The sequence below is a fragment of the Micromys minutus genome (assembly GCF_963924665.1).
Source record: "Micromys minutus genome assembly, chromosome: X".
Taxonomy (NCBI): domain Eukaryota; kingdom Metazoa; phylum Chordata; class Mammalia; order Rodentia; family Muridae; genus Micromys; species Micromys minutus.
In genome coordinates, this window is record NC_137970.1 from 14,578,363 (window position 1) to 14,603,081 (window position 24,719).

The 24,719-nt window shown below is 44.7% G+C and overlaps 2 protein-coding genes across 8 annotated transcripts; one reads left to right on the forward strand and one right to left on the reverse strand.

Moving 5' to 3' along the window:
* Nucleotides 1–12,740: 12,740 nt before the first annotated feature.
* TIMM17B (translocase of inner mitochondrial membrane 17B) lies at nt 12,741–20,528 on the reverse strand. Its single transcript, XM_080910776.1, has 6 exons — nt 20,408–20,528; nt 18,930–19,029; nt 16,114–16,177; nt 13,717–13,845; nt 13,525–13,635; nt 12,741–13,428 (listed from the first exon to the last, which is right to left on the reverse strand). The coding sequence occupies exons 1-6, from the start codon at nt 20,431–20,433 to the stop codon at nt 13,340–13,342; spliced, it is 519 nt and encodes a 172-aa protein (XP_080766902.1). The 5' UTR covers nt 20,434–20,528; the 3' UTR covers nt 12,741–13,339.
* A 103-nt stretch (nt 20,529–20,631) lies between these two features.
* Nucleotides 20,632–24,672, forward strand: PQBP1 (polyglutamine binding protein 1). 7 transcript variants are annotated; one of them, XM_080910642.1, is made up of 7 exons: nt 20,632–20,703; nt 21,201–21,308; nt 23,129–23,240; nt 23,419–23,531; nt 23,639–23,917; nt 24,107–24,170; nt 24,319–24,672. In XM_080910642.1, exons 2-7 carry the CDS (start codon nt 21,227–21,229, stop codon nt 24,473–24,475), a joined length of 807 nt encoding a protein of 268 aa, XP_080766768.1. In that variant the 5' UTR covers nt 20,632–20,703; nt 21,201–21,226; the 3' UTR covers nt 24,476–24,672. The 7 variants fall into 7 exon arrangements, with proteins under 7 accessions (XP_080766768.1, XP_080766772.1, XP_080766770.1 ...); XM_080910646.1 differs by having other exon boundaries at nt 21,201–21,293; XM_080910644.1 differs by having other exon boundaries at nt 20,633–20,703; nt 21,187–21,308.
* Nucleotides 24,673–24,719: the final 47 nt, after the last annotated feature.

Here is a 24,719-nt window from a genome sequence, read left to right on the forward strand (position 1 = left end):
TCAAGGCCTGTCTGGTTATATCTAGTTCAACAGTCTAGGGATGTAGCTCACCTGGTACAGTTTTTGCAAAGGCCTGGGTTTGATTCTGGGCACTCCACAACTAGGTGTCGTAGTGCTAGCCTCAGCTATGATGTAGGTTTCTTTCTTTCCCTTTTTCTTTCTTTTTCTTTTTTGACAGGGTCTCACTACATAGCCCTAGCTGTCCAGGAACTTTCTATATAGTCCAGGCTGGCCTCGAACTCATAGAGATTTGCAGGTCTGTGCCTCACGAGGACTGGGATTAAAGGCATTAAAACACGGTGCCCCACACAGAGCAGGTTCTAAACCAGCATAGACACACAAATAGTTTAAGGCCAGTCTGTATAATATGAGATCCCTTCTCAAAACGTACAAAGGGGGATTTGAGCAGGCAGCTCCATCATAGGGTTTTTGCCTAGCGAGCATCCCCACTGGGGCAAGAGGAAAGGGGTCTGGAGGCAGGAGGCCAAGCTCAGTGGTAAAGCACTTGCCCAGCACAAACCAGAGTTCCACGCCACCACCATAGAACAAGATTAAATGTCCTTAACCCAAGTATGGTTGGCACATTCCTGTAACCATGGCACCTGGAAGGCTGAGGCAGGAGGGTTGTAAGTTTAAGGCCAGTTTGGGCCACACAGGGAGTTCAAGGGCAGCCAAGGATGTATAGCAGTAATTGTCTCAAACAAATTAGGAGAAGTAGAGATATAACCATAACCAGAAAACTAGAAATAAAACAAATAAATAAAATGAATCATCAGCTGAGCATGCCTTCACAGACCTTCAATCCCAGCACTCAGAAGGCAGAAGCAGGCAGACCTCTGTTGAGTTCCTGGTCAACCTAGTCTACATAGAGAGTTCCAAGGCAGTTTAGGCTACAAAGAGAAACCATGTCTTAATGAACAACCAAACAACAAACACAAAAATGCAAAACACTGCAATGATCCATCAGAGGCTGGGAATGTAGCTCACTGGGGGAGCATGTCTATAGCTGGATTTGAACACTAGCACCAAGTAAAAGAAGAAAACCCAGGGGCTGGAGAGATGGCTCAGTGGTTAAGAACCCTGACTGCTGCTCCAGAGGTCCTGAGTTCAATTCCCAGCAACCATATCATAGAGGTTCATAAGCATCTGTAATGGGATCCAATGCCTTCTTCTGCTGTGTCTGAAGACAGCTACAGTGAACTATTATACATAAAATAAATAAATAATTCGAAGAAGACCCAGAGACTCTGATAAAATCCCAAAATCCCAAAGGGGGAAAAACTGGAGAAAGCCATTCTGAGAGTGCTTCTTTCTGGATACAGAACCAGTGGCTGCTATTTTCTCTTTTACAGTTATCTGGAAAATAAGGTTGTGATCAATACACACTGCTGTGATAATCAGGAGGAAACTTTATATTTTCATTTAGAATTGAAACTAAAGAAAAAGTGAAAATGAGATTAAAGCAAAGTATGATGACATGACATCGATCAATTGTGAAGCAAAGCCAGGAATGGAGGCATTAATCCTAGCACTCGGGAAGCAGAAGCAGGAAGAGTTCTGGTAGTTCAAGGCCAGCCTGGTCTACATGGAGAGTTTCAGGTCAGCCTATGCAGAAAGACCTATCTCAAAAAATAAAAATAAAAACAAATAAAATAAACAATGAAAGTGAAGAAAAGAGCCAGTCCCACTGGGACACTCCTATGACTCCAGCACTTGGGAAGCTAAGGCTGGAGGATGGTGGGTTTCAGCCTCGCCTAAAGTGTATATAAGACCCTGTCGAAAAGGGAAAAAAAGTGGGCAAAAGAAAGATGTATCTCGGGGGCTGGAGCGATGGCTCAGCGGTCAAGAGAGCACTGGCTGCTCTTCCAGAGGTCTTGAGTTCAATTCCCAGCAGCCACATGGTGGTTCATAACCATCTGTAATGGGATCTGATGCGCTCTTCTGGTGTGTCTGAAGATAATGACAGTGTACTCATACATAAAATAAATAAATCTTAAAAAAAAAGAAAGATGCATCTCTGTGGCCTAGGGCATATCTAATCCATTGCTTGGCCTGTATGTTTCCAGGATCACAGATGCCATCACAATGCAAATCCTTTCCTGGCTACTTTTATGAAAGTCTGGCTTGGTAGTACACATCGGAAATCCAGCACTTGGAAGGCCGAGGCAGAAGGACTGTTGCTGTTGCAAGTCTATGGTTAGTTAGGGCTACATAAGAGCAAGGCCAGCCGGAGCTGCATAGGGAGACTCTGCCTCAAATCACATACAAAAACGTATATCTCCTTGTGGACTTGCGGATTAAACACCAATATAACAGACACACACTTGAGATGGCTTTCATTTCCCCTACCTCTTTTTTTTTTTTTTTTTTTTTTGAGACAGAGTTTCTCTGTATCGTCCCTGGATGGCCTGGAACTTGCTCTATAGACCAGTCTGGCATCAAAGTCACAGATCCACCTGACCCTAACAGTGTGTACCACGACAGGCCTGGCAACTTGTGGCATCTTAAATAGCAAAGGTTAGAAGCCCGCTGGCTAGACTACGGGAGCTAAGGGGTACCCTTCACTGGGCATCCAGTATGAGACTGAAGTTCTCTGTTCTTTATGTTTTATAATTGTAAACACCTTGGAAATAACTACTTCCCTGGTCATACCTCAGATGACTCTGTAGTCCCAGCCAACACTGTGACTTCAGTTTGAGAGACCCTTAGTAGAAAACACAATTAAACCAGCCCTGACTTCTGTCTCTCCCTTCTTCCCTACTCCCACTCCTCTCTGGAAGAATGGGAGTAGGACCCCAGGCTTTGCACTTATTAAGCAAATGCTCTCCTATTGAGCTCCAATTTCCCATCCTAGCCCTAAGCTCTTACCCCTCACCAAGGAAATCTGCCTATTTACTTTGTAGTGCTGGGGATGGAACTCAAGGTTTCTTCTATGTCCTGACTACAATTTGAAATTTGTAGTAAGCTGGGAAGCGGTGGCATTTAAAAACTGTGATATCAGCTGGCCAGTGGTGGCACATGCTTTTAATCCAAACACTCAGGAGGCAGAGGCAGGCAGATCTCAAGTTAGAGGCCAACCTGGTCTACAGAGCAAGTTACAATACACAGAGAAACCATATCTCAGAAACCAAAGCAAAACAACCCCCTCAAATCTACATATTGGAGCTAGAGAGATGACTCCACAGTTAAGAGCACTTTCTGCTCTTGTACAGAACCCACATGGTGGCTCAGAATCTCCAATTCTAGGGAAGCTGGTGCCCTTTCCTGGCTCCCACAGGCGCTGAATGCATGTTGTACACATATGTGAAGGCACTCATATGCATAAAATAAAAATTAACATTTAAAAAAATCTACATATTACCCTCATATAAAATGTCCAGGATACAGGAAATCTATAGATAATTGATTTGTGGTTGTCTAGTTTTTTTTTTTTAACTTCATTGAAATATTTAAAATTGCTTTGAACACAAAGACATTTCATTAAACTTTGATGAAACAATTACATATTATGAAAATTATCTTGAAAGGGTTCTTACCAAAAAGTAATTCTACTATGGATGTGGAGACATAGATGAGAGTCGAGAAAAGGAAGAACTGAGGGCGGAACAGGAAGTAATAGGTGTGACTACGAAGGAAATCCATTCAGAAAAAGAAAACGTTCTTGTTCTTCACTTTTCACGACTATTATGTGCTTATACAATCTCTTCAAAGGGACTGGAGAGATGGTGTAGCTGATTAGCAGCACTCACTGCCTTGCAGAGGACCCAAGCTCAGTTCCTACTACCTGTGCTGGGCAGCTCACAGCTGCGTGTGACTCCAGCTCCGGGGGACTCAGCATCCTCCTCTGGCCTCTGTAGAAACCCCCCTCCCACACACACTACAAAATTAGATAGAAAATACTTTAAAATTATGTATGAGTGTTCATGTACTTTGTGTGCCACATTCATGTCTAGGGCTTGCAAAGGTCAAAACAGAATCAGATCCTCTGGAACTGGAGAGACAGAAAGTTGTAAGCCATCATGGGGTGCTGGGAACAGAAAAACCAGGTCCTCTGCAAGAGCAACAAGTACTCTTAAAAAAACAAAACAAAACAAAACTGATCCCATCCTGACTGGTGGAAGATGGAATCTGAAAGTTGTTTTGATTTGCATTTCCTTCATGCCTAAGGACTTTGAACATTTCTTTAACTGCTTCTCAGCTATTTGAGATTCCTCTGTTGAGAATTCTGTTTAGCTCTGTGCCCCATTTTTAAATTGGGTTATTTGGGTTGTTGGTATCTACCTTCTTGAGTTGTTTATAAATTTTGGATATTAGTCCTCTGTCAGATATAGGGTTGGTAAAGATCCTTTTCCAATATGTAGGCTGCTGTTTTGTCCTCTTGACAGTGAGTGTCCTTTGTCTTACAGAAGTTTTTTGGTTTGTTGAAGATGCTTTTTTTTTCATTGTGTGGTTTCTGCTTTCTTTATCAAAAACAAAGTGTCCGTAGGTTGGGTGTCCTCTGTTGAGAATTCTGTTCAGCTCTGTACCCCATTTTTAAAATAGAATTATTTCGGAGTCTTCAATTCTATTCCATTAATCAATGAGTCTGTTTCTGTGCCGATATCATTCAAGTTTTATCACTATTGCTCTGTAGTACAGCTTGAGGTCAGAGATGGTGATTCCTCTAGAAGTTCTTTTATTGTTCAGGATTCTTTTTGCTATCCTAGATTTTTTGTTTTTCCATATGAAGTTGAGACTTGCCCTTTCAAGGTCTATAAAAACTGTTTTGGAATTTTGATGGGGATTGTATTAAACCTATAGATTGCTTTTGATAAAATGGCCATTTTCACTATGTTAATCCCATACCAATCCCTGACAGTGTTAGTGATACTCTGTGATGCTTGCAGACAGGAGCATGGCTGTCCTCTGAGAGGCTCCACCCAGCAGCTGACTCAGACAGATTCAGACACCCACAGCCAAACAGTGGATGGACCTTGGGGACTCTTATGGAAGAATAGGAGGAAGGATAGCAGCCTCTAAGGGGACAGGAACTCCACAGGAAAACCAACAGACTCAACTAACCTGGACCCTTGGGGCTTTCAGAGTCTGAACCACCAACCAAAGAATATAGACTGGACCTAGGCCTCCCTGCACATGTGTAGCGGATGTGCAGCTTGGTCTTCATGTAGGTCGTGAACAACTGGAGCGAGGGCTGTCCCCAAAAGAGCCTGTATGTGGGACATGCTCTACTAGCTGGGCTGCCTTGTCTGGCCTCAGTGGGAGAAGATGCGCCTACTCTCCCAGACTTGATGAGCCAGGGTGTGAGGATACCCAGGGGCGCCTCCTCCCACTCAGAGGAAAAGGGGAGGGGCGATGGGAGGAGGATTGTGGCAGGGGTGAACCCAGGGGGCAGTGAGTTGACTGGTAGGGGGCTGGTGGGTGGGATGTAAAGTTATTAAAACAAACAAATAAAACACTGCTCCCTCTCTTCAGCTACTTCCCTAAATAAAACATTTCTAAATCCCTTAAAGAATGAAAAGTGTTCTTGCCATTCTGCCCAGGTTGGCCCTAAATTACCAAACTCAAGTAGTGCTCCTTCCTAGCCTACATACTTGGAACTACAAGCTGGTGACACACCATAGTAGGTCACAACACTACATTTGCACATGCACAAGCAAGCACCCCGGGGATCAGACTCCGATTTTTGAGGATACTAAACAAGCACTCTATCACTGCTGGGTCTCCAGTTTTATATTCTCAGCCTGGAATAGTGCTTCACACCTGTAATTTCAGAACTTGAGAAGCAGAGGCAGAAGAGTGCCTTTCTTTAGAAGACTAGTCAGGGCTATATAGTTCCAGGCCAACCAGGGCTAGGGCAAAATGCCGCTTCTTTTCCAAACTGATACACATTATTTTGTGGTACTAGGGGATTGGATCCAACCTAGGCCTCACACTTTCTAGGCAAGCCCTCAGCACGACTATACAATTATAATACAATCTCAAAGTCTAGTTGGTTATTTTTTTGTATTGTGGGGATCCAAACCTGGGGTCTCCTGCCTGTAAGATAAGCATCCTACCGCTGAGTTACACCTCCAAACCTCTACCTGAATATTAAAAAAAATCAATAAATGTATAATTAATGTATGGATTCTTGTAAGAAAGTATACTTGACAATTCCAATTAGCATTATAAATAGCTCAGGAAAGGAAGTACCCCAAGTATCTATGGGTAGATAAGTAAGGTTCACACTTAAAGTAGTGAGATTAAGTTTGGGGATTTAACTCAGAGGTAGAGCACTTGCTTAGTGCTCTTGAGGCCCTAGATCCCATCTACAACACTGCAGTAAAAACAATTTAAAATAAGCTTCTGGAGCTTGGGAAATAGTGCAGTTGAAAGAATGCTTGTCTAACACCCCTGAAGTCTTTTGTCCCTAGCACCACACAAATGGTTTGCCAGGGTGGTGTGTTGTGATCTCCAGGTGCACTGTGACACCCAGGAGGTAGAGGCAGGAGGATTATCAGCACCACAAGGCCATCCCCAGCTGCATAGGTAGTTAGAGGTCTGCCTGCACTACAGGGGTTGTTTTAAAACATACCCACAAGAGTTCCGGAGATGGGCAATGGTGTTGGTTGCTTTTAACAGTGTAATCTTGTTTCATGCCTTAAGCTCAACTCTACACTTTAAAATCACACTCTATGGTTGTGATTTTGTAAAATGCATTTTTTTTGTCTTGGCCTCTGTTTTCCCAGGATACAGCTTCTAAAATCCTTGGAATATTCAGAATGATTATCTCTTTATATGCTAATGAGTAAGCTGTTGACTGACCACCTTCAGGGTGAGGACTGGGTGGCTGACCAGATAGAACTGGAGAGCTGGAACTTGGGGCTTGCCTCCAACTTCTCTAGAGAGTGGCTAAAGGTAATGTTTATCATCCATGGTTATAATGAATTGTGCTCATAAACTGAGGCCAAAAAAAAAAAAAAAAGAAAAGAAAAGACTAGATTCGAAGGGGTTGTGCTTAGGTGGACACATAGTAATTCCTTGAGTCTGGCACCCCTGGAGAGGGCAGGCAATCTCTTTGCCCCTGCTCCCACCCTATTCATCCTTTGGTTTTATTCAGTAGCTTTTGTACCATCTATTATAACAAGTAGACATAGATAAAGCATTGCCCTAGCAGGCTAAGCCGACTGAGGAGGGCCTGGGGAGTTTGCTGATAGCGTGTCAACCAAATGTAAAGGTCAGGACTTCTGAGAGCTCACAGCAGAGTGCTGTCTGACACTATTCTACCTATCTTTCCCCAGGGAACCCCCTGCCATTGTGCATGGGGTGGGGACAATCAAAAACAAGGAAAAGCCCCAGGTCTTTGTAATTAACATAAGTGTGTGTATGTGTTTGTGTGTTAGGGGTGGGGTCTATTGGCACTGAGGTGACAGGGGCAAGATAAAGCTGGGTCTGAGTCCATTGTACTTGGATAGAAATGAATAAAAGACAGCTACCTGGGAACTGGCAGAAGGCATCTGGTCCTAAGTGTTTTGTTCTCATTGCTAAGGGGGAGTATAAGAATCTGAATAGGGAGACCCTCAAGGTATTTTGCCCAGCCACATCAGACAGGACAGATGTGGCCCGATCTATAATATTTGAACTGAAGGAAAAGTCAAGTTCACCATGGACTTCATGTGCCTACTGCTTAAAGGACTTCCAACATGCAATGCAAATTTGCAACAGAAGGTGAACCAGGCAAAAGCAGGTTTCCTCAGCCTCCAGTGAGAAGGTCTTACCTCATGTTTCCTGACTCTAAAATCAGTTGGGGTGCCTAGAGTGACTTGGAAATGCAAGGTCATAGAGAACCCTGAAGTCGGACTGAAGTGAGTGAAGTGAGCCAGAGCAGACTATGCTTAGTCCATTAGGAGGACAAGAGTGCTCAGTGATGAGGACGCCTGACTAGGGACCAGAAGCTCAAACCTCCTCTCCTGTGATGTGGTGAAAAAGAACAAGAGCTGCCCGTGGAGTTCAGGCAGTGAGGAGGCAGGGGAGCAGAGGAACAGGAGGGGCAGGAGAGGACAGGAAAAACAGCTAAGAAACATGTAGAAGACAGAGAGGACTCAGAGGCCAAACCCTACCTGTAATCATTCTGCACAGGGTGAGGAAAGCATTCTCCAGAAAGTGTGGAGTTTTACTCGAATCCAAATTCCTGACATCAGAAAAGATGCCAGGAGCCACTTTCAAAGAAACCAAGCCCTCCCTTTTTTAACCTCCTAAAGTGAAGAAAACTCTTGTTTTTCTCTGTGGTCTTTCCACTCTGACTAAAGGAGGCTCTCTTTCCATTGTTTACTGGAAGAAGCTGCGGGAAAAGGCAGGGTGAGGAGCTCCCTGCGGGGCCTGGTCACCAATCCTAAGCAATGTCCCTGGCTGTTAGGAACTAACACATACATAGCCACTTCCTTCATTGTAAAGTTGGGGTGAATGTCTAAGCAAGATGGCAAGGGTTGATAAGTAAGGAATTCTGGACATTTCTCCAGCTACAGGGAGAAGAGTCACATGTCATAAGTAAAACGACCATATCTGACAATATGCTTGCAAAAAAAAAAAAAAAAAAAAAAAAAAAAAAAAAAGCAAAACAAAACAAAACAAAAAAAACAACCAAATTTAGACCTTGCTTTACTCTGTGTGTGAAAAGAAACCTCTGGCGGGTGAAAAGATCTAATAAAAAATTAAATTTTGATGTTAAAAAAAGAATCTAAATAGGGCTTTTCCTCTAAGAGTCTCAGGAAGACTAGAATGTTAAATTTCAGTCTAATTTTTTTTTTAACTTAGGACAATTTTTAAATGAACACTCTGAATAATCACTCAGAGCTGGGGTGCCACGCAGTTGGTAGGACGCTTGGGACCTGCCTCAGTGTCAGTACGTGCCCTCATCTGGCCTCTCTCGCTATCATTCTCCATGTTCCTCTCCCCCTCCCTCCTCTTGTTTTTTCTGTGTCCAGCCCTTCAGTGCCTTTTCCCTGAGCATGTGGATAGATTCTCACTCCAGAGACAAGTGGTAGACCCTACTGCCCTCCCTTGATTCTTTCTATCTTTTTAATGACCATAGCGATCTTTTTAAAAATATGTGTGTGCACGTCTCTGTGCACATACAAAACACACATGTAGAGACATATGACAACTCGTGAGAACTGGTTCTTTTTTTTTCCCACTCTATGGGTCCTGAGAAATTGAACTTAAGTCAGAAGCTTCAGGAAGGAAAAAATGGAAAGCCTCAGAAATCCTAGACAGAAACAGATGGGCATAAAGGAGATCAAGGAATTATAGGTGAGGGGACTAGGGTATAGTTCGGTGGGGAAACACTTGTCTAGTGTAAGTTTTACTTAACTCTTGAGACAGTCTATAGCTCTGACAGGTCTGTAATTGGCTATGTAGATCAAACTGACCTCAAACTTACAGATATCTGCATACCACTGCCTCTTGAAGGCCGGGATAAAAGGTATCTATCTGCCACTATTCCTGGTAAGCATGTGATAGAGGAGGCCTGTTGTAAGGTGAGTTCAGCCCCTGAACCCAAAGGGCAAGTAAGTGCCTCTATGCCACTGTGATTTTCTCTCCATTTGCTGTCCCCCTTTAGTTGTATACACGTACTGGTGTTTCTCCACAACTGTCACCAGCATCACACAGGAAAAAGAGAAAGAGAGAGAGAGAGAGAGAGAGAGAGAGAGACAGCTGGGGACATAGCTCAGTTGGTAGAGTGTTTGCCTACGACACAGGAGGCCCTGGGGTTGATTTTCACACCACATGAGCAGAACACGGTCATACAAACCTTATAATTCCAGCCTTCAGGAAACAGAAGACAGGACTGAAAGTCCAAGGTCATTGTCCACTATGTATTTAGTTAAAGGCCAGCCTGGACTAGGGACTTTTTAAAGACCAAAAGAAAATTTGAAGGAACCAGAAAGATGCTGGTGTGGGCTGGAGAGATGGCTCAGTGGTCAAGAGCACTGCCTGTTCTTCCAGAGCTCCTGAGTTCAAATCCCAGCAACCACATGGTGGCTCACAACCATCTGTAATGAGATCTGATGCCCTCTTCTGGTATGTCTGAAGATAGCAACAGTGTACTCGTATATAATAAATAAATCTTTAAAAGAAAAAAAGATGCTGGTGAGACATACCTGCTGAGGTTCCCAGCTACAAAATAGGCAGATGCTGCATGAGGAGGCCTGCGGCATTATGAGTGCAGCCCCTGAACACAAAGGATAAGCAGGCACTTCTATGTCACCTGCATTCTGTTCGTCACATGCCTTTTTCCCCAGTGGATATTAACTGTACAAAACAAAACCTCATAGGAATTACTGTGGACTTTGCAAACATGCATGTAGCATGCTTCGGCCATGTACCCCCTTATTATTCTTCCTGGACATTCCCTCTCCTCTCCCTCATTCCTATCTTCTTCCCTAACAGTCTCTGTCCTAATTGCATGTTGGTTTTTTGTTCTGCAGTCTATACAAGAGATAAATTGAATACTTGCCCAGGCTTATTTTGTATAACAGTATTTCAGTTCCATCCAATTCCCTACAAACTATGTAATTTCATTTATAGATGACTACTGCTCTAGTCATATTCATGTATATGCGCATGTACATTTTATCTTCTCTTCTGCTGATGGGCACGTAATGCATATTCATCAAGGTTATGAATGATGCTACAATAAATATGAATGTGAGGGTATCTCTCTGGTATGTTGGTTCTTTTCTTTTTAACCATCGAACAATGAGTTTATTTGTACTCTAAAATACACCTAAATATTAATATGCACCTTCCTATCAGGTGACCTCACGGGTCATGGTAGGTATGTTGGTTCTTTTAGGCATATGCCTAGTAGTAGAGCTGGGTCATACGGTAGATCTATTTGTTTTGAGTAATACCAATACTGTATAAGGAGTCCCCCACCATTTGATGACAGTAACTTATACTTCAGAAAGATGGAATCCCAGTGTAATTTTGATTTGCTTTTCCCTGAGAGTGGAAGATACTGAACTTTCCCCTGCATTTCGTTCTTTTCAAACAGGACCTCATTATGTAGGCTTCGAAAATTTTATATATTATCCATGAGCTCATGTGTACTGCAGTGGTCACAGTGAAAAATGAAAAAAAAAAAAAACAATCCTGGTTCTCTGGAACTTTCTGTGCTTCTATATGGCATTCGAACTGCAGTAGAGACAATGTTTATCCCATCCATGTAGGGGTTTATACAGACAATGTTTATCCCATCCATGTAGGGGTTTATACAGAATGTCAGACCCTGGGAGCTGTTCATCCAGGATTATCTTTCCCATACTTCCCCTCTCCCCAAATGAAAATGCATTTCTGGATATGCTATGGTCAGCCTTACAAACACAAACCGGTTGCCAGGGGCTGGGTTGGTAAAGGCACTTGCCATAGAACCTTACGACCTGAATTTGATCCTGGAAACCAACAGAGTGGAAGGAGGGTGAGCCCCGCACATGTACACCATGGCACGTGTACCCCCACTCTCGATAATTGAGTCCTTTTAAAATATCAGGGTGGGCCTGTGGATCTCTGAGTTTGAGCTCAGTCTACAGAGCAAGTTCCGAGATGGCCAGAGCTACACAGAGAAACCATGGCTCAAAAAACAAAACAAATCTGCAATTCTGGCACTTGGAAGACAGAAGGATGAGGACTTTGAAGTCAGTCTAGACAATAATAGTGAGACCTTATTTAAAAAAACAAAACTGGTGCTCCATAGCACTTAGGAAACGAAGGCAGGAAGATCAGTTCACAGGACAAGCCACTGTTATATATCAAGTTGGAGGCCAGCCTGGGCTACCTGAGACCCTGTCTTGAAAGACAAACAGCAAGCAAGGTGTGGAAGCACACCCCTTTAATCCCAGTACTTATCCATAGCCCATTCACACTGTTGCAGTCACAGTGGAAACTTCTATGCCTCTACATGGCAACTGGACCCCAGCAGAGACCATGTTTATCCCACCCACTCAAGGGTTGACACAGCATGTCAGATCCTGAGAGCTGTCCATCAGGATAATGAAGAAGGCAGGCTGATCTCTGAGTTCTAGGGGCCAGTACGGTCCATGTGAGTTCCAGGAGAGCCAGGGCTACAAAGTTGAGGCCTTGTCTTGAAAATAAACCGAAAACAGAAAAGTAAGTGGCTAGGGATGTGGAGAAGGTCTTAGTAGAGGTGAAGGGAAAGATACTATCAAAATACATATGAAAAAATGAAATAAAAATAACGTAAAATGTACCTAGTAACAGTAACAAAAAACAGTAAATGTAAAAAGATCTAGACAGCAGCAAATGAGGAAATGACAGGGACAGTCTTTTTTTGAGAGAGCAGTGTCCCTGATGCCTGGACCTCCACTCCAGAGCTGTTAGGGGGCCGAGTAGATTGTGTTTTATTGTTTGTTTGATTTTATTTTGCAAATGGAACTTTTAAAAAAATGACTGATATTTTAGAAAGGCTTCTTTTTGCTTCTGTTTTTCGAGACAGGGTTCTGAGTTAACAGCCCTGGCTGTCCTGGAACATCCTCTGTAGCCTGGGCTGTCCTTAAACTCACAAGAGATCTGCCCGCCTCTGCGCCGCTCTGTGCTGGGATTAAAGGTGTGCACTAGTACACCAAGGGCAAAGGCTTTTCTTACAAGGTTGGTTTCCCATTCTCTCCATGGGAAGCTCGTACAAGAAGGGTCCAGAGTATGTCTACATGGCATACACATGCACCCGGCAAACCTTGTGCTTCTTCCGTTTGCTGGATGCATGTCTAGGCCCCTAACCACATTTATGCATGTGTCCAGTTTATCTTTGTGACTCTTACTTCCCTTGCTCATTTATTCTGTAAACCTTTACTAGAGGCTGGGTGTGATAGCACCAGACAAGTTCAAGTCCAGTTTAGACAATACAGTGAGAGCCCGTTTCTTTCTCCCACTCCCCTGTACCAAACAAAAAAAAAATTCCTTAGAACCCATTAATTGTAGAAGTTTAAAACCTAGACTTTCCAAGTCCCCTCTCCTGAGGAGGGGGTCATCTGGGTGACTAAAGACGTACATACACAGACATTTCAGAACTGGCTTTAAACATTCATCAGGGTGCCACACAAGGGGTCTGGGGTGAGAGAGCTGTTACATGTGTGAAGCTGGGATGCCCTGAGACACAAAAAGGGAACCCATGTGACAAGGCTGCTGGGGTGCCCCCACCCCTACCACAAAACAAGAGAGTAGAACAGAGGCCCTCTATGAAGGTCTCAGAGCTATGTAGGAGCCAGTCCTCCCTTGGAGGTAGATCATCCAGGAGGGACCTGAAGAGCAGCTCCCACGGAGGCAGGGGCAGGCAGCGGCTTCCTCAATGGTACTGTTGGTAGTTGGGGTAACCTGGGGTCGGAGCTCCCTCTTTAGGAGTTAGCTGGCTGGGGTCCTCCAAGAATGGGGGTGCTGGAGAGGACAGAATGAGGTAATGAGGTGAGGAAGCATGGAGAAGGCGGACAGTGCTTCCTGACTCTCCCTGACCATTGCCCACCAGGTCCTCACCATTGCGGAACTGCTGGGCAGTGTAGCGGGTGAGAAGGATGCCAACACCCTCAATGAGGGCCAGCAAGATGCCCCCCATCATCGCAGAGCCCACCATGGCCAGCGGACCACCTGGGGACAGAAAGATACACTTGCTGAGGAAGGGCAGGCAGAACAGGGCAAGGACTGGGGTTAGGGGTTTGAGGCACTCACTGCGCGCAGCCAGCACGGCTCCAGTCAGCGCTCCACTGGTGATGGAGTTCCAGGGGTCTTCTTTGCCCCGCAGGCGGACCAGGCCGCAGTCGATGGTGGAAAACAGGCCTCCCCATACTGCAAAGCTACCTGTAGGGGGATAGAGTCCGAATCAGACATTCTGAGACTCCATGTATTTCAACATCTGGAAACTTCCAAGGTGTGAAGACTGGCCAAGAAAGAGTGTGGAAACTGGAGATGTGGCTCAGTGGTAGACTGCTTGCTTGCCTAGGGTGATTTCTCCCCACCACTAAACAAATAAACACGACCAGGATATGGTATAATCCCAGCACCTGGAAAGCTCAGGTAGGAGGACTGCAGAGTTAGACAGTGAAGGCTTGTCTCCAAAACAGGAAGTGGGTTGGGATTAGAATGGAAGCCATGGGTTACAACCTCAGCACTAAATACAAGAAGGAAGAAAGTCCGGATGCAAAGACAGGTGTCAGACCACTAGGGACACTTTGTCTTTCCCACTGTGAGAAGCTCCATTTGATTGGGGCTGTAGTTACCATCAAAATCCTTTCACTTTTATTTAGGAAATGGACACGAGCAGATTAACCATCCATACAGCTTTCAATGCAGCAGCTTCCACCCTGTAAATACCATGTGGATTTGGAGTTTTCATTTTGATTTCTGGGAGAAGGAAAACAGGGCAGGAAAGCCAGAACACAATATATATCACTAAATGCTCAAAATCTAGAAATCCAAAGGGCTTCAAAATTTTACAAGTTTTTGCGCATGATCGTGATATCAGAAGCAGAGGATTTCATACCTGACCTCGTGTGACATAGAACAGTCTTTACTGTTTTTTGACGCAAGAGAACCAAATACACTGCTATAAAATTAGCTGGTGGGGTGGTATGCACCGACAGTCACAGCTACATGGGAGGCTGAGGAGCTACAGAAGGCGGATCACTGGAGCCTAAGTTTGAGACCATCCTGGACAACGCAGAAAGAAAGCTCCCTCTATTTGTCGTTTTTGTTCTGTTTTCGTGGTGGTAGGAATGGACCTCAGGGCTTCACACATTAGTTAAGTGCTTTACCACTAGGCCACATCCTGACACCCCCATTTCTCCCTACAGTATCTCACATAGTCAAGGTTGCCCTCAAACTTGCTATGTAGCCAAGGATAACCTTGAAGTTCTGATTCATCGGCCTGCATCGCTTAAATGCCAAGCTTACAAGTGGGCACTGCCATACCCAGTTTTTAATGCAGTGCTGACGACTGAATCCAGGGCTTTGTGCTGCTAGGCAAGTACATTTTGTACTTGTACAGGTACATTGTGGTGCTAAGCTACATTCCCAGTCTCAAGACTCCACTAGGAATCTGTTTCAGCGACTGATAGAGCGCTTGTCTAGCATGCTCAATCTAGCCCTACTATAAACCAAGAAAAAAATGCATTTGTCTATAGTGTTTCAAACAACATTTTGGCTAGATACAAAACTGACAACAGGTCCAATCCCTGGAATCTCAAAGTAAGTTAATTAATTTTTAAAAAGAGCTGGGCATGGCTCACACCTGTCATCTTAATACTTGAAAGACTGAGGCAGAGGATTGTGTTTGACGCCAGCCTGGGTTACAGAGCGAGACCTGTTCCAAAAAGAGAAAGATATTCAAGATATATAAATAAGCTGTACATAAAACACAACTTTATGTTTAAACTTGGGTCTCATCCCTAAAATATCTTATTATGCATATTCAAGTACTGTAAAAATCCAAAAGCCTCTGACAAGGGAAGCTTTTGGTCTCAAACATTTTGGATAGGCATTCTCAACCTGAAGTCAAAATGTTTACTGGGGGTTCTAATATTTATTTCAGGTAGTCTGTGTTAGCTGACTTCTGCAACTTTAAATTAAACCGAAGGCCTTAGCATAGGGACTGGCAGCTAGTGCACCTAGTGAATTCTTTTTAAAACTACCAATTTGGTGGTCAATGCTGTCATCATGAGATGAAACTTGGAGGAAGACAGCTACTAGCATCAGGTCACCTAACAGGGAAGAGACAGGATCTGGATTTAAAGTGCAGAAGATCCCAGGCTTGGTAGTGCACCCCTTCAGTCCTAGAACTTGGAAGGAAGAGGTAGAGGTAGGGGTAGGAGAATCTCTGCAAGGCCAGCCTGATCTACAGAGTGAGTTCCAGGACAGCCAGGGCTACACAGAGAGACCATGTCTCAAAAACAAATCAACTGCAGAATACATAATCATGTCCTTTCATATTAAACAGTTGGAACTGTCACCATGGTGGGAAGTTGAGGTCAGACTTTGAGTTAGAATCTGGACCTGTAAATTACAGTCTAACCTCAAAGGATCAACTATCCTCATCGTTCCTAACAAGTCTTTATAGCGCCCCAATCTCACCTCCAATCTGGGGTGCTCGTATCCTCACGGCGTTGATACTACCTCTGAACCGGTGTCGCATTCCCTGGAGAAAGCAAGGAGAGGTGTTAGGGTAGGGGTAAGGCCACTCACTGGGAGGCAGGCTTTCTAGGCTGCATAAGGAAGGGGTGCTGGGGTCCTCAGTGGTAGAGCACATGCCCACAATGAACAAGGCTCAGGGTCCTTCTATGCCCAGCACTGCAATCAAGAAGGTGACATGGGAAAGCTATTAGTTGCATAACAGCAGTCAAAGAACCAGGAAGATGGAGAGTAAATCCAACAGATATTCTCAGAGTGAGGTTGCTCAGTTTTATTCCTTCACTCACTCGTTCAATATACAATGAGCAGATACATGTCAGGCTTCACTTTATACACAGGGGTACAAGGAACAAGGGCCCTGTCCTCTCAGGGTGAGTGCACCAAGTAGTGGCAGAAACAGACCGTAAGCAAGTAAGACAGCTTCAGGCAGCAAAATGCAATCTAGAGCGCAGTTCTCCTCTCATGGGTTCTGACCCCCTTTTGGTGAAATGACCCTTCCACAGGGGTCGCCTAAGACCATCAGAAAACACAGATATTTACATTATGATTCATAACACTAGCAAAATTACATGAACTTTTATATAGTAGCAATAAAATAATTTTATGGTCAGGGGTCACCACCACGAGGAACTAACTTTATTAAAGGGTCACAAAACTCAGACCTTTAATTGGGTTGAGAAATGTGGTGGTGCATGCCTTCAATCCCAGCACTTGGGAGGCAAAGGCAGGTGGATCTCTGTGAGTTCGAAACCAGTCTAGTCTATAGAGGTAGTTCCAGGACAGCTAGGGTTACACAGAGAAATCCTGAATCAAAACAGTGGGTCCCAAACAACTGGAGCGGAGACTATCCTGTCTGTGGGATATGTTCTTTTAGCTGGGCCACCGACCTCCCAGATGCCCTTCAGTAGATGAATGGATATAAAAATTGTGGTACATTTACACAATGGAGTACTACTCAGCCACCAGAAACAATGACTTAACGAAATTCTTAAGAAAATGGATGCATCTAGAGAATATCATCCTGAGTGAGATAACCCAGTCACAAAAGAACAGACATAACATGCATCACTGATAATGGGATACTAACCCCAGAAAGCCCTGAACACCCCAGAAACAACTCACAGGCCATATGAAGCTCAAAAAAAAAAAAGTGGAAGCCTCAGTCCTTCTTAGAAAAACAATAAGTGTATAGCACCCTCTCAGAGTGTGGTACACCTGGACCTTAAATCATTAATAACTCAAGAGCTAAGAATATAGACTTGTGGCAATTTTTGATATTCAAAAAATCATTATGTTTAATCTATACACACCAAGAACACTTTGACTGTTTCCATGTTATGTTTGGTTTTACATGTACTTTATGCTTATGGTAACTTGTAAGATTTCAATGCATGCTATCAAACCTTTAAAAAATCAAGTACTGAAAAAATATATTCATATAGATTTATGCCAAAATGCCTTTAAAAATCTGTATATGTATCTCTTTTTTAAATAAAGTTGTAAGAAAAAAAGAACCACCGACCTAGTGGGAAGAGAATAAAGAAGAGTGACAGCGAGTGAGGAGCAAAGCGTTATTAGAGAAGGAACATATGAAGGAGGCCGAGGCTGCAGCTCTGCAATCGGGTACATTCTTAGCATGCAGGATGGGAGGATGGAGGCGCCAACTTCCATTCCTTACAGCAGGGGAAAAAAGTAGGGCGCAATATATGTGAAGACTCAAGAATGAGAAGTCTGGACAAAGACCCAGGAAAGGGAGTTCCAGGAGCTGAGGAAGGCTCAAAGAAACACAAAAAGCTTAAATACAGACCAAGGCATGTTATCAGATGCCAGTAATCCCAGCACTTGGAAATCCAAGACAGGATGATTTGAAGTTCTGTCCCAACCTGTGCTACATAAAATGGTTTGTGTGTGTCCTGTATGGTATATACACATGACTATGTGGGTGTGTGACCATGTGGAGGTCAGAGTATCTCACCGAACCTACTTCTAGCTAGGCTGACTGACAAGCAAGCTCTTGGGATACATATACCCGCTTTGTGTCCCATCACCTCCACCACTGGGGTTATAGGCACATGCAAGGATGCCTGGCTTTTACATAGGTGTTGGGGAATCAAACTTGGGTCCTCATGCTTGGGAAGCCAAATTCACTGAGCCTTCTATCTTTAAGGGGTGGAGTTCAAAGAAAAGGTAAAATTATATTACCCTCCCCTTAGTTTAAAGGTTGTTCTGTCAAACGCCTGTTATCTTCCTATATAGAGTTTTTTTTTTTTTTTTTTTTTTTTTTTTTTTTTGGAGCTAGGATTTCTCTGTGCTGCCCTGGTTCAACTCACAGATCTGACTGCCTCTATCTCTCGAGGGCTGGGATTAAAGGCGTGTGCCACCATCACCCATCTATAGAAAATTTTAATCCAAAGACTGTCTTGAGGTAAAATCTATGTTACATATACATTTAAAATTTGATACTAACCATTTTCTTTTTATTCTAATGCTAAGGATAGAACCTAGGACCCCCCCCCTCACTTAAATCAACTGCTCTACCACCAAGCTATATAATTCCCTAAGAATGTTTCTGACACTACAGAATTTTACAGGGTTCTAGCTGGAGAGTTGAAGAATAGAGTTCCTCAAATCCTAGCCTCAGGAGCCAGGCCCAGCACACAGTAGGTGAACAATCATCAGAATGTCCAGTGTGCTCAGAACAGTACTCTATATCATCAAGACAGCAGATTCCCACACCATTGGGGGAGGGCCCAACTCACAACAGGGGCATTTCGAAAGCCCTTGACAGCCTGGAAGACTCCACCGCCAATGACACCCATGGTGAAGGCTCCACCACAGTCATCCACAATTCGCCATGGGCTGCAAGCAGGAAGGAAAAGATCGGGTTAATAGGAGACCCTGCTCTGCTTGGAGAACCAAACTGGGAAGCCCATGACTGATATGGAGAGCCTCGGATAACAACAAATTAGTCTGGACAGTTTTTATACGCTCCATAAGGCCTGAAAGGAAAACCAGATGTGGTTCTGTATATTTGTAATCAACACTTGGAAGGCTGAGGCAGGAGGATCACCAGGTAGGAATCAAACCTGGGCTCTAAATGAGGACACTGGGTATTGTGGCACATGCCTTTCTTACCAGCAGTCCGGAGGCAGAGGAGGGTAGATCTGTGTGTTTGAGGCCAGCCTAATCTACTCAGTTCCAGGCCAGTCAGGGCTTTATAGTGAGACCCTGTCTCAAACAAACATAGAAAACCTAAAAGAGAAGGTTTGTAAATCTATCTGTGGAACAAAAGTGAGGGAAAAAAATTTTTTTTTGAGATAGGGGATGTGTCTTCACCACATAGCCTTCCAAAGCTGGGCTTATTACTGGCAGAATAGTTCCCTTGATTACAAGCAAGCATCAACCAAACTGTTTTTGTTATCAAACATCAAATGGCTTTGGAAGTTAGACCCCCCCCCCACACACCCGTTGCTTAAATCAACTGCTCTACCACTGAGGTATACACTTTTCGCCTCTAAGACTGTTTCTGACAACACAGTATTTCTAGAGTTTTAGTGGGATAGTTGAAGAATCAAGTCCCTCAAATGCTAGACCCAGGAGCCAAAATCAAAATGGTTTTTGTTACTATCAAAAATCAGTACAAAGAGTTGTCTTGTCAGGTTTCAATAGTGTTAACTAGCTAAGGTTATTTAAGTAAAATATGAGCAGGGTGGTTGGCACTCGGTTCTCTGACACAAAAAGCACGTCCAAGGAAGCCCTGTACCTTGTGTCCTTTTAAAACCTAAAACGGAAAAATCAAAAGGCCGTGCGGAAGACCCAGGTCCCTATCTCTTAGCCCACAGTGGGCTCACACATGCCCTATCCGATGTCAGAAACCAGCCTGGGCAGAGCCACGCGAGGAAACCCTGTGGATATTGGCTCCACGCCTTTCCTCCCTCGCCGACGGAATGGATCTGCCCGGCGTTTCTCTTTTGGCTCACAAAAAGGGTCTAGGAGAAGAGCTAGAGCAACAGTGTCGTAGTTTGTCTCACACCGCACCTACTGGGACACTCCGCTGTGGCGGTTTTTTGACGAAGTCCGAGTGGGAGGGGCCATGCCGGATGCACTGTGGCAGTGAAGTTTCCAAGCCTCCCGCGTCAGGGACTTTGACATTGCAGTCCCTGCCTTCCCCGCCCGCCTCCCGCGGTCCGCCTGAGAGTCGCGCTGACTGTCCCGAAGCCTGTGCCCTCCGCCGTACCAAGGTTCGCGTGCGTACTCCTCCATGGCGCCAGAGTCCGGCCCGGAGCAGTCTGTCGAGCGGGAGAGCCACTCCCCCAGCCCCTGCTCCGAAACGCCCACAAACGCTGAGGCGCCTTGCGTACACCAAGGAAACAACTGGTTTTTCTCTGCTTACGTAAGGCCAACGGCGCGCTCTTATTGGCTAGCCAGGCGGGCCACATCCGTTCTCTGTAAGCCCCGGAGTCGACCAGTTAATTGTACCTGGGGAGAGTCGAGGAGCGTGTTGTGCCTTAAAACAAGACTTCTTCGGTGTTGGTAAGCGTTTTGACAACGAGAGAGAGAAGGGCAGGTGACAGACTTTGACTAACCGCAAAGTTGTACCGGTAAAGCCTGGGTGTAAGTTTTCTTTTAAAGCGGGAGATGGCGTTGGCATTTTATCTCCCCCCCATTCTAGCGCCTTGGTTCCGCCCACCGTGTGGACTTTGTGGAACGTTGGGTGATCCCATTTCTGGGTTGCGGGTGTGTGGTTCTTGGTCCCTTGGGCAATGGGTGGAGCCTCGGTCTAGAGAGGAACTGGGTCTTTGGTCCATCCGGTCTCCAGTGCCTAGGTCCGTAGAGTTCTGGTGACACTAGTTCTGGCCGTACCGCTACGAATCCCTTTCATCTTTTAGCACACATTTTCTGCTCTTCCAGCTACTGGTGCAGTTAGGTAGGTGGGGGTCAAATGAGCACACGCAGTTGCGTGGTGCTTGGTTACTGTATATCCTGATTGAAATGTTCATCGGATTTGCCTTTCAGTACTGTCTTGTCAGTTTCTAGGTCTGGTCAGCCACCCACTATGCCGCTCCCTGTTGCGCTACAGACCCGCTTGGCGAAGAGGGGTATCCTCAAACATTTGGAGCCGGGTGAGGAAACTAAAAGTAAATCCATCTGCCATGGGCCATTTTATTTATTCTATTCTTTATTCCCCACCTTTCTCCGCTCTTCCCTCCCCCCTCCCCCTTCGAACCTAGGTGCATGTGCTATCTGAAGCTCAAGCGTACACACCTCCCCTCCCCCACCCTCTTGTACTGCTGGGGTCAAACCAAAGCTCTTGGATGTGCTCTACTATTGAAATATATCTCCCACAGGAACCTTGTTTTTGGATACTTGATATCTTGCATGGCCTGGCAGGCATCGTCTATAATTTTTCTGATACCCATTACTCCTTTGTGGTTGGTAGGTACTGTGTGAAGTGTAAGGCTGGAAGGATTGAATTTAATTCATAAATCAAGTGGACACGGCACAAATAGTCTCCGCTACTAAGGAGACTGAGCTACAAAGATGGCATGAGCCCAGGAGGTCAAGGCTAGACATGGCAATTTGGCAAGACCCGGTCTTCAAAAATAAATAAATAAATAAAATTAAATTAAAGAAATAAATAAGTAAAGCTAAGTATAGTGGCATTCATTTGTAATCCCAACATGGCCAGGGTAGGCAAAAGCGATCACAGGAGACAGCCTGGTTTACATAGTGAATTCCAGGCCAAATTTAAAAATATATATACCAGAAAATAACTAAAATAAATCCATGATTACATGGTATTTAATTAGTTGATATTTGAGACATGGTCTCACTCTGGTTCTGGCAGGCCTAGGACTCATTGTGTTATCAGGCTAGCTTTGAATTCACAGAGATCTGCCTGTTTCTACTTCCCTAATGCTAGGGTTAAAGGTCTGCACTACCACACTAGGCCAGTATTTATTAAAAATGACATCTGATATATCCTGCTGTCTCCTATGTGCCAAATACAGCGACAAGATGCTGATACTCTGTGGTTTAACTCAGCAGAGGTACTTTGGTGATGGGCACCATAACCTATTAACATTCATTGGGGGCTGCCTAGGTGCTGGCACATATGATATGTCAGCAGTCAAAAATGTCAGTTAGATTTACTGTATTAGTAGCTGCTAATTACACATTTTTGCAGATAGTAAATACAATGGGGGAAAGTACATCATACTGTATGGATAACTGACATCTTTAACAAGACTACTTTGTGCCAGACGTAGACTTTGTGCCTAATAGTGCTAATAATGAACATTGCTATTTGTTTTCTTGGTAGTGGTAGGGTATGAATCCAGGGTTTCAGGCAAACCCCATATCATTAGTGTTTCTTTTAAGTCTTTTGAGTACTGAGCCCACTGCTGATAGTGTTTATTTTATTAGCAACATGGGCATCTCTTTTGGTGTTACTATGATGCTGTAGGCATGTGCATTTTATTGTTAGCTATACCCAGAGCTGAAATCTGTTATGGGCTTACTGATGGCCAGGCACTGGGCTGATAATAGACACCATCTTTATTCTACCATCACTAGACATCTGCTGCAGGCTTTCTGTATAGCAGTCCCTAGGAGCAATATTTAGATTACTTCTTTACTGTCCACTATACATGACCCAGAAACCCATTGCGGTTCAGAAGATGGATAGAGTAGCCATTATCTTAGGCAAACCCCCGCTGTTCAAACCCATTTCATTGAAGTAGGTTGGGATAATACAATGCCACGTGGTATCTGAACTCAGGAATTGATTGGATGTCAAACTTGTGAAGATTTTTAACTCCAAGCATATGCTCCTGTGTCTTCCCTGCTTGGTGGTATAGATGTGAGTGGTCAGTCATGTATCCAAATCCTGAGTATAGGAGGAGAAACCACCACCATCAGGTAATTAAACTGCATCTCTCCTTACCCATTCTTCCAGAGCCAGAGGAAGAGATTATTGCTGAAGACTACGATGATGATCCTGTTGACTACGAGGCCACCCGGATAGAGGGTCTGCCACCGAGCTGGTACAAGGTGTTTGACCCTTCTTGGTGAGCCTACCAACATGAGGTGGGAGGGACAGCTGGTTTTGCCTTTCCAATGTTCTCTCTTATTGTGGGTTGAGAGAAGAAATCTATGTGTGGGACCACGAAGCAGATCTGGGCACAGGTTGAGGAGACAGTATAAGGGACACCTGAGCTGACACTCCTTCTCTCTCACTGCCCACAGTGGACTCCCTTACTATTGGAATGTGGAGACAGATCTCGTGTCCTGGCTCTCACCGCATGATCCTAACTTTGTTGTTAGCAAATCTGCCAAGAAAATCAGGAACAATAATGCAGGTGAGTTGGCAAATACAGGGCTGTTTCAGTAATCCTTGCAGTTCAGAGAGAGACTAAAGAGGCCATATGTGTAAGAGAGGGGCTCTAGGACTTCTGTGTTACCATAGATGCTGAGGACAAGTCGGACCGGAATCTTGAAAAGGTTGACAGAAACCATGAGAAGTCAGATCGTAGTCATGAGAAGCCAGACAGGAGCCATGAGAAGGCAGACCGAAATCACGAGAAGTCTGACCGAGAACGAGAGCGGAACTATGACAAAGTTGACAGAGAGAGAGATCGGGACAGGGAACGAGAGCGGGCATTTGACAAAGCGGACCGGGAAGATGGCAAAGACCGGCGCCACCATCGCAGAGAGGAACTGGCTCCTTACCCCAAGAACAAGAAAGGTGAGCAGATGAGGTTGGGATTTGGATGAGTCAAGTGAGGTACCAGGGCACAGAATGTCTAGTTGATGCTTAGACCTTGGCTTCTAAAGGGTGCTGTGGGCCATGGTAGCCTTTGGTAATATTTCTTCCTTTGAGGAGGAGCTCCTTGGGTCTCAAGTGAAAACCTTGTCCTGCTACTTATTTTTATAGCGACAAGCCGGAAAGATGAAGAATTAGATCCCATGGACCCCAGCTCATACTCAGATGCACCCCGGTAAGTGAACCTCTGGTTTCGGGACTACCAGCATGCCTGTAAGTAGTACCTTTCCCTTTTGTCTCTTTCTTCCCATGTCTTAATCTTGGGCAGTTAAGGGATGGCCACTGAACCTTCTTGTTGTACTCTACTTCTCTGCTGTCGCCAGGGGCACATGGTCGACAGGACTACCCAAGAGGAATGAGGCCAAGACTGGGGCTGACACCACAGCAGCTGGGCCTCTCTTCCAGCAGCGCCCGTACCCTTCCCCGGGGGCTGTGCTCCGTGCCAACGCGGAAGCCTCGAGAACCAAACAGCAGGACTGAACCTTTGTTCCCTGTAGCTTTGGCGGTTTGCATTTCTGTTTCCTTGCGGCTCTGGGATAGGACCCATGGCTTTGTATGTGCTCAATAATTATGTGCTGAATAATTATTCCACCAGTGAGCTACACTCCCGGGCCCCTTGGTGTTGTTTATAACCAAGCCTTTGTTGTTGTTGTTTAATAAAAGTTTTGTGGAACATATCCATGAGGCTTGAGTGCTTCCTTTCTTCATTCTTTCCAACCCAACT